The following is a 12,382-nucleotide window of genomic DNA, read 5'->3' as shown; positions in this document are numbered from 1 at the left end:
GTGCTGGCACACGGTGTGCACAGCCACATAGTGAGTTGAATCATGAAACCGGTTTACGTTTAATACATTTATTTTATTTTATCTATTTTTTAAGCCAGATCAGCTCTCTGATCCAGCTCTCCCAGCACAACTGAGGGGGCTGGGATGTGTCAGTGCCTTATGTCACTATTGGTGCTGAAGACTGAAGGTTGTTGAATCACAGCCTCAGGTTTCTGAATGCCTTTGTGAGTCCAACCCTTAAACACTCTGTCTCGGCTTCTAGAGAACTGTCCAAACTACTCAGCATGCGTTCTTAAGTGCTGTACCAGTTTGGCCTTTTGTGAGTGAGAAGTGCAGATGGCTAAGTGTTTGGTACAGCTATACGTGCATATGCTTTTGAAGCAGACCACCCTGTGTTTATATGTAAACACTTTTAGACTATTTAGGCACAGAAGTTAATCTTTTGCATCCACTCAATAATGAAACGTAATTCCTTTATGACCAAAATAAGACTGCTAGCAAAGTGGAAAACAAGCTATCTTGCTGGAATAAGTGGAAAGCTGCCTTCTCTGGGGTTTGGAGCTGAATCTTTCAGATTTCAGATGCATGTTGTCTCACTTCTCCATGCTGGGCTGGGGATGAATTGTGGTCCAGGATATCTTAGCAAATTTGCTCCTTCCAATCCGCACATTCTGGCTTGCTTCTTCCCACACCCGTGGAGTCACACTACCAAGACGTTCCGGTGCCAGAACTCCCTCGTGCTTGCTGTATGTTGTAGCCCCCAGCCTGAGGAGCTGTATGCAACTCGAGTTCCAAGTTTGCCTCTTCTGCCCTCAGTCTACCTTGCGGTAGTTCGAAGTTTGTTACTTGAATAAGGTAATATTTTTGCTTTACGGCGTATCATGAATAAAGATTTCACAGCAGGAACGGAGGCATTAAAGGAGAAGCGGAAGAATGAGTTAGTGCGCAGATGACAAAGGAACAGAAGGAAGCACGATGAGCTGTTGTGAGGAGCCTGGCTGAAGTCTTCCACCAACAGAAACTTTGAATTTGGATGAGAGAAGAAAGAGGAAACCACTGCAGCAGTTTGTTCAGAAAGGTCAGGAGGGCAGTGGTACGGCTGTAAGACAAGACAGCCTGGCAAGGAAGTTTATAGCTGGGGGAGAAGTTGGTCAAAACAGGCAAATGACTTTAGTACTGAGGTCAGGAAACACGAGCATTTTTAAAGAGGTTCTATACAGAAGAGCAATGGCCTGAAATAACAACAAATCGACAAAACTGTGGAATTTGGGGAAAGAAGCAGAGACTTCCAAGTTTGATGTACAGATATTACAGGTTGTGACAGCTGTCTAATCTAACGTCTTGAGACTTGAATGTGCTTTCTCAGCGTGAGAGTTGTTGAATTTCTTTTCATGCTCTTCATTGCCTATCCAAGCAGGAAGTGTCATTTCACAAAAGCTGGCAGAGGTCACTGTTTTAATAACTATTGTTAATTGATGCTGCTCAAAAGCCTTCCATCAACTTGAATTTGCTACCTGCAGAGATTGGCTCAGCAGGTAGCTGAATCAAATTAAAACTTTAATTCTGTGGTTAATAAATCACGCTAGAACTGTGACAGTATGTTTTAAAATATAATATTTCTCTAATCAGATTTTCTGAAAGCTATTTATTCTCTCTATAAAACCTCGGATATTTAAAATCCTGCCACTGTTAAAAGCTTTCTGTTGATTATTCAGCCTAGTTCTGAAAAAAATAGTTGTGCCATTGGTCGTAGCAGAGTGGAAGCAGGCTCTTTGCACCAAAGTCTTTATTAGTGAACACTACATACACTAGCAAAAGCTTGCAGCACCAGCCCATATTTCTGAAAAATCAGTTATATAAAAAGAAGCTATTAGCTGTGATGAAAATAGTAACTAAAAGCCCTCCCCAGAATCTGGGAGCAAGTAAATACTGTGCTAGTAAGAGAGAGAATGTGTGGAGAGTTTCCCCTTTTGCTGTCCAGAATACCATGAATCACAGATTCAACAGAATTGGAGCATCTCTTCATTTCATGTGTGGGTTTTCACTGACTGTATAAGGAAAGATTAAGCTCCAAAGTATTACAAACATCTGTCTGTTTCTATCTCTATCTAAAATAATTTAACAAAATTTTCTTTTTTTCTGGAAGACCTCCTCCAAAAATTATTAATACCTATATTTCTAATTTTTTTTTAACTGTACTGTTGAGTGAAAAAAAAATGAACAGCATGCAAGTGAAACACTGTGTGGGATAAATGCTATTTAAATCTTGCCGAAGCTGCTAAACGTCACGCTAACGTTGGATCACTGGATCTAATCCAGTAAAAATGAAAATAAAGAAAAAAATAAAAAGGAGAGAGAAGGAGGTCACATTAGAGAACTAAGCCATCTGTCCAGTATAGAACTGAAAGGTATTTATAATGAATTAGTTTTTCTTATTATTGTCTTACGGAAGTTCTAGGAGGGAATCAAAGAGTGTTTATCTACAAAGATGGTTCCTGAATTATTTCTGTGTTGTCAGCCTGATGTTTCTGTATGAAACATCTTGCTTAGCATTTTGCATAACTAATTACTCCATTTTAGTCAGTATTTTATAGCTGGCTTCCAAAGTTTCTTCCAGTTTTTCCAGGCATTATTCTTGTAATATGGACTAAAGGGTTCATATGCGTCCTTATTGGCAAAACTGCTGAGAAATTTTCAGAGTATCTCTGTTGCTTTATGATAGTGTTGTTTGTCTGCATGTTCGTAACAAAAACAAATGCATTTGGAGTACAGCATTTTGAATTAATTCTAGTCTTTCTGGTGTTTGTGAAGTAGATTGTTAGATTTGACTTTTGCAGTGTTACCGTAGCACGTTTGTACCAAACAGTATCCTACTACATGAAAATGAAAATAACGATTTGTAGCTTTGACAGCCTTGGAGAGCATCTGATGTTATGTCTGATCTTACTGGACAGGTTCTGTTGCACATTTCGATGCGTACCCCTGAGTGTTACTATTTATCATTTTTAAAATAAAGATTTTCTGTCAAAAATATAATTTTGAAACCTCTTTAAAAGTCATGAATCTGTGGCATGAGGGAGAGAAGGATGAAAAAATGGGAGAGGGAAGTTGTTACAAGGCAGCTATTAAAGCTTCTTTAAAAATCCTCCCTCTGACTTGTAAAATTACATTAACAAAATTGGTTTAGTATTTGATACGATTAATGATCGGAAGTCTCGTTGGTCTTGTCTGCTGTTCCTTACGGACTGGGCTGTGTCGCCATCTGGATTAGGGCACAGTTACTGCTCAAGTTGCTTGAAGCTCTTTTGAATAGAATGGGACTAACCGAGGGTCTTAAAGTTAGTTTTTTTGAGGCCTCAAGGAATAAGCAAGATGAAATTGGGTCTATAAAGAATTAAAATACTGTGCTGTAATTGAATGCATGAACTCCTGCACATGGTCTTTTGCAGTCTGTCTTCAGACCTGTTGGAGTGTCCTTTGCATGATAGAGAAGCTGTGGGAAGGGGTTTGTCTCTCCATTGTCTCTCCAGACTCTCTTTTCAATCCTTTGTAGGTGGAACAATGCTTGTTTGAGGGCAGAAGAGGAAATTATTGCCTTATAATTTCAGTTCATTTTTAATTCTAAGAGTTCCACGTGTTTTTTTTCTTCAGATGCATATATGCCTAATATTTCAGCAAATTTATTTCCATTGGCTTTCCCCTGCTTTGTGTTACTATTTCTGTGTCTTGAAATGCCCATTCCAACCAGCATCTATTGAAGCAGGAGAAAAATGAGACACGGTAAATACATTAAAAGTTAAAGGTGCTTACTGCGGAAGTAAAACGACACTTTTCTCCATCCTTAAGTGGTATGCTTCCTGATACTATATAAGAAATCCTATAACATAAATAGGAGCCATTGTATTTTTGAGCTGTAACATACTGGATTGAGATGTGTAAATTGCGACTTGCTTATTTTGGCACGAAATTAATGTATTTCAGCTCTGCAAAATAAGTTCCAGACAGCAGCTTTTTCTCTGACCCTTTTTTCCAGACAGCCTCAGGAGTGCTCTTTATCTTGTCTTTGTCATATGTTCTTCAGTTTTCCCTAAGATCGTCACCAGCTATGCTGCTATGTTGCTGTGCTGCATCTGACTTATCATACCCATCCTTTCACAAGATGTTTTACCAGATGTCCTCTCTGAAGGGCATCACTCTAGAAGAATTTTGCTTTAGATTAGGTTGTTTGTCATTTTATATTTGAGGCCGTCATGTAGTCAGGCTAATTTAGTAATTTTATGTGAACCTCTGAAGAATCCTTCTGTTCTGATGAGTCCTTAGGAAGCCCTGATGTCTTTTTTTTTTTTTTTTTTGGTTGTTTGCTTGTGTTTTTTTTTTTTTTTTTTTTTTTTTGGAGGGTTGGGGTTTAGGGGAGGGTGTCAACTGACCTATGAAGAGTATTACAAAATTAACAGGCTTCTAAATGCAAAGTATGTTACTAACCAGCTTTTGGAAAACCTTAACATGGAATTAACACAAACAGCAGTCTTCAGAAGATTTCTAGATCTTCTAGGTTTTCCACAAGTGGTTAGCTTTATGCCTGATTTTAGTTAGGACTTTTCACAAGCATGGAATTAATTCCCTGTTCTGCCTTACACCACTCATTTCTGAAAGAAAAATGATGGCTTTTTCTTCTGCTGCTCAGGTAGCACAAGATGATTGTTGAGTTTGAGTCAAGTTTTAATGCACGCAGTCAAGAGAAGTTTTACATTTAAAAATAATCAGGTCTAAGAGTTGAAGAATTGCTTACCTCCAACCAGCCTGGATCACATTTTCAAAGGATAAATGTGCATGTCCACTGTTTTTTTTTTTTTTTTCAAAAAGACGCAAGCAGATTAAATGCCCAAATCCAACTGTTTATACAATTTAAAATTACTTGAATTTTTCTTCCTTAATGTGTATCGTCTTTGTCAGTGTGCAAAGAACCCTTGTTTTATGATGTACAACTTTTTGTATTTTCTTTGTGTTTAACTTATTATCACCCTAACCTCAGAAAATTAGAAAATGTAAATTATGCAGTAATTTGAGTTAGACTGTCCCAGGCTATGAGGCACATTTCTAACCATATACTAATTAAGAAATGCAGTATTTCTTTTTGCCTGCTTCTCAGTCACTCATCTTTATTCACACACAAGTGCTAGCTTAATTTATTTGCTAAGCCTGCAGTAATTGCATTTACAAAGTAGCATAAACTCTCATAGTGCATTAAAAAAAAAAAAGTATGGGATTCAGTAATGTTTAAAAATAGGTGTGTGCTGTTGATGTGTAGATTATTCATTCTGAAGCATTTATATGCCTCCTCTTTCACCATGCTATGGCAGTTCTTGGCTTATGGGTATTTTGAAGGCTTACTAGCAAGCAAGCTGTTAATGAGTCATTCAAATGAACAGGGAAACTTTTTTCTGCACAACTGGAAAGGCGGATTAAGGTTTTTATGCAAAATTGGCGTAACTAATTCCACTCTTTTGTTATATTTTAAAAATGGACTGATTTTACCAGCTGTGTATGTATAACTTTCTTGACTGATACATTATACATGTGTGTATGTATATTTATATATATACATATATGTATTTTCTTGGTGGCGATTTTTAATCCCTTGCAAAATAACAAACAGATAAACAGATGGTAGCACCTGACTGAGGGGCTTGGGGGGACAGGGGACTTTTTTTTTTCCCCAGGAACTAACATCAGACCTGGGTAACTTTGAAGAGCAACAATTCAAGATTTTTTGCCTTCATCTAAGCAGGTTAAAGGGAAATAATTAGATTTTTCAGTTTTATTGTGGATTTAACTAGGGCAACTAATTTTCCAAAGTCTTTTATCAGAACACATATGTGAGCTAGCATGAAAGTAGTTTGTAAATAAATGCATTCCCTGTTCTGTGATCAAGCGGCAGAGTTGGTAAATACACAAGATGTTAGTGTCAGTAGTGCCCCTCCTGACTGATCTCTTACAGAGCTGGGAAGTGTGGCATCTCCCTGTTTTGAAAAGGTGTGAGAACTTTTCAGGTTTCAGAATGGCAGTTTCTTGTTGGGTTTTATCCTTCAGTGACTCCTGTGAGTAAGCTCATCTACAAACCCTTGATCTTGGTGTCCTGTAACTTTGATGGGGAAAAAATCCCATAGGGAGTTTCCCTGACAAATACTGCCAGGTGTTCTGTTCCAAACATTTGCAGACTCACCTGTTGCATAGTAAAGGATATTTGGCTCAGTTTAAGAATGTTTTGCAGAAATACTTTTCTTTTAAACAAAAACACATATTTAAATATCCAGACTCACGCTGTTTAAAATGCTGTGTATTTTTGTTTGAATATGTATGTGCAGCATCCACCTATGCTCGTAGTTCATCTGTATCTAAGGTCAGGCAAGATACCTTGTTTTTTCCTCATACAGTATTTAATTTTGTATGTACTTTGCCATCTTCCCTTCTCCCATGTACTGACAGAGCCCCGCTCCAGCTCTTTCCATGTCACATTACAGCTGCTTTACAGTGGAGCCGTCAGGGCCATTTCCCTTCTCTGTAGAGGTGTTTTTGTCTGGTCTGTGGTGGGCAGCTCTCATGGTCAGTACTGGATCAAGCACTGCAGGGTCTGCAGCCTCTCGGAGATCATTTTGTAAAGAGCTGACATCTCGGTAGGCCTCGTGGGTGCCTCCTCCTGTCTCCGCCGTTTGCTGCTTCACGTTTTGGTTCTCAGTTCTGACTCCCATGCTGGTTTCCAGAGGATGGCACATTGTTCCCTCACCTGTCTGGAAATGTGGGACAGTCTCTGAAGGTGGCAGAGAGCAGCACTCAGCCCTGCACTCTTGAGTGTTTCTATTAGTGGCCAAAGAGGAAGCAGAGAAACATCCCTGATACATCATGTAGGCGATGCAAGGGCAAGGGGAACTGGAAGTGGTAAAGGAGGACAGATCAGCTTACAGCACGGTATTGACTGTGTGGTAAACTTTGCTGAGGCAGGTAGTATGCATTTCAACATGTCCAAAGGAATGGCTAAAGGACATGAGACATTCACATAAGATGGGATGCTGTGGCCTGGGAAATGAGGAGTCTGCAAGGAAGCTTTCACCGTCAGTGGGTGTGGGGTCTGCTCGCAGCACCGGGTACCCAAGGCAGATTTGTGGGCACTAGGCCGGGCCTGCCCGAACAGAGGCAGAGGGTTTATGTCCTGCAGAAGGGATGTCATCGTGCCCCTGCATGTGGTCACCCCCAGAACGTGCCAGCCAATTTCAGTCACCAGTGCTGTATAAGTGAATTGGAAAATGAATTGTAATAATAAACTGTAATTGGAAAGATTCAGGAGACAAACCACTAAGAATAGTTAGAAGACTCAAGGAGGGGGTAAGGAGGTAATAACCTATGAATTTCTATGCTGAAAGATTAATATTGATAATGTATCCTCTGACGCCCCCCTGAAGCAAAAGTATAGGAATATGATAGCAGGAATTTAAGGCTGACAGATTTGGACAAAAATCAAGCAAACACATGTTTTTAAAGGCAGAGTAATTAATTTTCAAAACAACATCGGGCTCTGGTGTGCTTCCTTTTATCAGTAAGTCTTTTAATTGCTTTTTAAAAAAATACTTATGTATCAAAGAGAAATAATTTGAAGTCCTGTGGACATTATTAAAAAGGAGTAATAATCTGTGGGTCTGTGCCCAGGAGCTTGTGTGTGTTAATTCTGTTGTGTTGCTTTGTTTGGTAGATACGTCGATGATGTGATCAATCGCATTGATAGGATGTTCCCTGAAATGACTATCCAGCTATCCCGGCCAAATGGGACCTCTGCAATGCTTCTGGTAAGTTGGATCATTTAATCCCTTAAAATGGATTTCTTAAGGGATTTAATTAGTGTTTCTAAAATGCAGGTTATTAAAGATTATTTTTTTCCCAGAAAAACACTGTTCTTCATTTGTGCCAGCAGCATAAGACTTTTCTTTTCTCTTAGGCAAATAGATGACAAAAAGAATTTTGCATTTAAACATCAGATCTATTACATTTTATTGTTAAATATGATTGTAGAAATACGAACGCAAACTCAAATATGTGCTGTGTTTTTCAGCAGTCTTGACAATGACTGTCTTAATCATGATAATTAAGAAGAAAAAAAAGTGGGAGGAAGAGAAAGAAAAAGGAAACCAATATGATTTAAATTTGTTCAAATTGATCTTGGTTCAGTGAATTTCTGTTTTATGATGAAGTCAAGAATTTGCCTTTGAAGTAAATGAGCAGTAAAGGCCGGATTATAGATAAACAAGTCCAATACATTCGACTTATTTCTGCCTGACCAAGCAAGATTTCATTCCAGAAGAGCCTATTGTTCACATCAATTTTCATGGGCAGCTGTTGTGCTTATAGCTAGAAAGGAGTCTTTAAAGTTCTTTACTCTAGGACATCATCACAGAAGTAGAGTCTGTTGAGGTCTTAATAGCATGGCAGTTAGAAGCTGATTCTCCTCTAGTAAGATGACAGGCAGAAGTCTCATCTTTTGCAAACTTTTAAATAAAACTAGAAAATATTCTATACCCCTGTTAAGAATTGGGACCAAATCAGTCTTTTCCATCTCAGATTTTTCATGGCACTTCCTCTTACATTTTCCTTTTTTCATCCAGGCTATTACAGAAGGCTTGGGTATAATGTGTATGTAAGTATAGTTCTTGTTTCCAATTAAATGGTAACATGAATCTAAAACTCAGATATTCTGCCAAAACGGATTTGTTGAGTCAATAGATTTTATACTATTTATAGAGTTTGTTAATTTGAATGCCCTATTATTTTTAGATGTTGCCTGTATTTTTCAAGGTTTTTGTTCACTTTTCTATAGTAAGTATAACTGTGGTTTTGTTGTTCTTATTAATCAACTCTCTAACATTCCATTATTAACTTTCTTTGAACAGCCCAAAATTTGCAAGAGATTAACTGAGTCAGAGGTTAAAACAAACAGCTGGCTTCCACTGGAATTAAAACATTTAATCTGCAATTGTTGGATTCACCAAGTGGAACAACATATTCCATAAAAGAATTGAATTCATCAGTGCAGTCTTAAGAAGCTCTAAGTCATGGAAGCTTTTGCATTTGCTGCTAAGCTGACTTTATATTTAACTATTTCACTGTAGAAAGATGCTTGGTTTTACTTCCTTGCTTGGAAACCGTTTGCATTCTCTCAGGTTCCTCTTTGCACCTAGCGAGTGCCTTCCAATTCTGATGGCTTTTTGAGGTCAGAAAATATGTGATACTTCTCAAGATTTGGGCACGATTAGGAAATTATGTAAATCTTCTTGGATATAACTGGTTAGGAACAAGGTGTGTTGGAAGGGTGCTGTGAAAGAAGCACCATTTGCAATCAGTAATGACTTGCTGAATTCCATGTTACAGTTGGTATCTAAATCAAGGACATTATTGTTGCTACAAGACAGCAGCCCTGTATTGAACCAGTGGCATGCATATTTTCCTTGGATCAGAGATCAGAAAGACTGTTTTTAAAGTATTTTTGCATGTGATTGTGTGATGGGTTTATCGTTTTTTCTTTTAGGCAGGTTTTCCCTCTCTCCCATCTGTCTCAGTTGATGCTGCCAATATGGCTCTTTCCATCTGGCCCTGACTGCTACAAAAGCTTTTGCTGTTTTCAGCCACAAATCATTCAGCGAAAGGTGCTGCAGGATGGGCAGTGTGAAGAGTACCTCCCCCAGAAGAAGGGAGGTTTCTTCAGTACTTGTGATTTCTCACTCTGAACTCATCCCAAGTTAGATTTGGAGTTACTCCCTTACAGCAGAGCGGTTTACCACAACACCAAAGGATTCAGATAATGCTTGTTTTGTTGAAGAGTATTTCACAACCGTAGTGTTTGCTCAGAGTTAATTAAGTAACTCTGTGATCTCAACCAGTTTCATTCTTGGACTGTTCATATCATACCTGCCATTGCTTGTAAAGATCTTGGATGTAGAGGTTATCTATTTGTTATGCCAAGACGTCTTTAAATGCAGTCATTCAGTTTATGAGAAACACATGTAGTCATTGTCAAAGGCGTGGTAAACAGCGTGCATATTTTAACAATGTGCAAATTATTGGAAGGAGGTGGGGAGGAAGAACAGTGTGCTTTTGAGATTCTTTGCAACTTAAGAATAACTGGAGACATTGCCAAACAAATTATCTTTAGGAAAAAAAGACCTAATAAGAAAAGTTTCAGCCCAAAACTGATTGAGGTACAACTTTATGTACACATGGAAATCAATTTATGTCCTTATCTGTAGAGCTGTGACTTTAAGAGTCTTCGATTCATCCAGTGTTTCAAGAGGAATAATTATCAGTGGTGTGAGCTGCTGGTCTAAGTCTTATGGCTAGTAACCTTTGTATTAAGCTGGGCTCTCCCTAGACAGGGTACAGCTTCACATTAGCTGAGAACTTTAAGCAAAGAAAAAAGAAAAAAAAAAAAAAAAAAAAAAAAACTATTCCTGGCAGCTCAAATGCTGTGCCTTGAAAGGTTGCTGCCTCCTAGTCCTTTGAGATTACTGTTTTCTCCAGACAATAAGGAGTTTTTTATGTTTTAGATTTATACACAGCAATTGTACCTCATTAGTCTGGATTTATGCTACACAGACCAAACACATAAATAATTGAAATCTTTCAGAGCTGTGTGAAATCCTCAACTGATTTTAAAAGCAGTTTATCATTTCAAGGTGCTGTTTAATCCCAATCTTCACTAGTGATTTTTCAATTTATCTTTTAATCACACTATGCATAAAAAAGACTAAACATGGAATTATATCAGCTTTAATAAGTGTTATGCAAAATTAATTTCCAGCAGCAGCAGAGGGAACTGAGGACTCCTTAAGGTTTTTGTGAGATTTTGTTGGTCAAATGCCAGGATCTATATAAGTAGATGAACCTCATTTCATATGTTAAGTAAACATAAATCGATTTTAATTAATGAAAAATACCTAAAAATACCTTGATTTTTGCTTGTATTAAATGGTTAGTTGTATAGGTGTATTCTTAGATAATACCTTATTTTTTCTAGTAAGATAATGTATGATTGTTTCACATACCTTGTTTCTGCTACCGAATTTTAGAATACTTTTTCAGTGTGAAGCTACCAATTTCTGAATACAATTCATTTGTTTGACATATTTTACATATTTTACAGAACAGCAAATATTAGCCCTATTTTTTCAATGACAGATATGACTTCTTTAGGGTCACGTAGCTAGCAAGTCCTAGTCGGACACAGAAACTTATTCTCTTGTCTTGGTCTTTAAGGATCCTCTGTCTCCCCAGTGTTTGTAAAGCTATATGAAAGCAGTGCTGTACAAGTTAGGAACATTGGGTAAATATTTTTACAAATAATGAATAGTTTTCTATATTTTAAGCTGTTTCTAAAGCATAATGATATGCGTAACTAACTCAACTTGAAAAACTGTTTCTGCCAAACCAAAGCTCATTTCAGAAATCACGAGTTCTTGTTTTCATGTTATCTTGAAAACTTTCCGATGATAAATTCTATTCATACAATTGTACAGATGCCTAGATTTTTAGATCTTTCCTATAAAAATATGAAACGTTCTTCTACAAATTCTATTCATTCTTGGTAAAACCAGACACATTTGCATTTCAACTTTCAAGCCTTGTTGCAAGCATTTAAAACAGTCTGATTGTATGGAAGTGGGCTGTATTAATTGCAAATAGGCTTGACATCTGTTCGCTAAATCTGAATAATTTCTTCTGTCTGAAATTTGTTTATGAGTGTTTTACATAAAGTCAGGATGATTTTCTCTGGGAAAATGGATTCTGAAACTTATTATTTGCCCAATAAAAAGGGCCACCAAGCTGATTCTTGGTCAAGAAGCTGAAAAACCAGGGGGAAGAAGAATGCTAATTGATATGAAATTAGTATTAATGTCATACTCGACTAGGAACAATTAACGCTGTTCCTAAGACGCACACACGCTCTTTTCACCAAACTGCTCAGCAGTGTAAGCGTTTCCCTTTATCGTTGCGGTGGTTCATTAGGAAGCTAGTATTGCCTTAGGACTTGCAGAGCTCCTCCGTTTCTTTCTCGGAGGCAGCATTCGGATGCATGTGGAGCATCTGCTCCTAGTGGGCTGGTGCCTGCGCATCCCTCTGGTGACCTGAAGTTACAAGTTGTAAGATGACTGTGGTTAGTATCGTTTTCTAATTAAACTGACCTTTGTGACATCTGCGTTCCAATTAGCGATGACAGCAAACTTCTCACGTGTTAGTGGTTAAATCTCCAGGGGTTTCCAGTAGAGTGTTACTTCTGGAAGTCAGATGTCTCGTCCCTGCAGGGCACCAGAGGCTGTTGGCACTGGGGAATTGGTAACTCCAG

At 38.0% G+C, this 12,382-nt stretch overlaps 1 protein-coding gene across 1 annotated transcript in view; it reads left to right on the top strand.

The window, feature by feature from the left end:
- MED27 (mediator complex subunit 27) overlaps nt 1-12,382 on the top strand; it is a 93,726-nt gene that overhangs the window by 56,311 nt on the left and 25,033 nt on the right. Inside the window, exon 4 of the mRNA XM_084494033.1 lies at nt 7,745-7,838. Within this exon, the coding sequence (XP_084350159.1) occupies nt 7,745-7,838 (94 nt within the window). The remainder of the gene's footprint in view (nt 1-7,744; nt 7,839-12,382) is intronic.

The sequence above is a fragment of the Aythya ferina genome (genome assembly GCF_964211825.1).
Source record: "Aythya ferina genome assembly, chromosome: 20".
In the NCBI taxonomy this organism is placed as follows: Eukaryota; Metazoa; Chordata; class Aves; order Anseriformes; family Anatidae; genus Aythya; species Aythya ferina.
The sequence above is the reverse complement of the archived record's forward strand: the minus strand, read 5'-3'. Positions and strand labels throughout refer to the sequence as shown.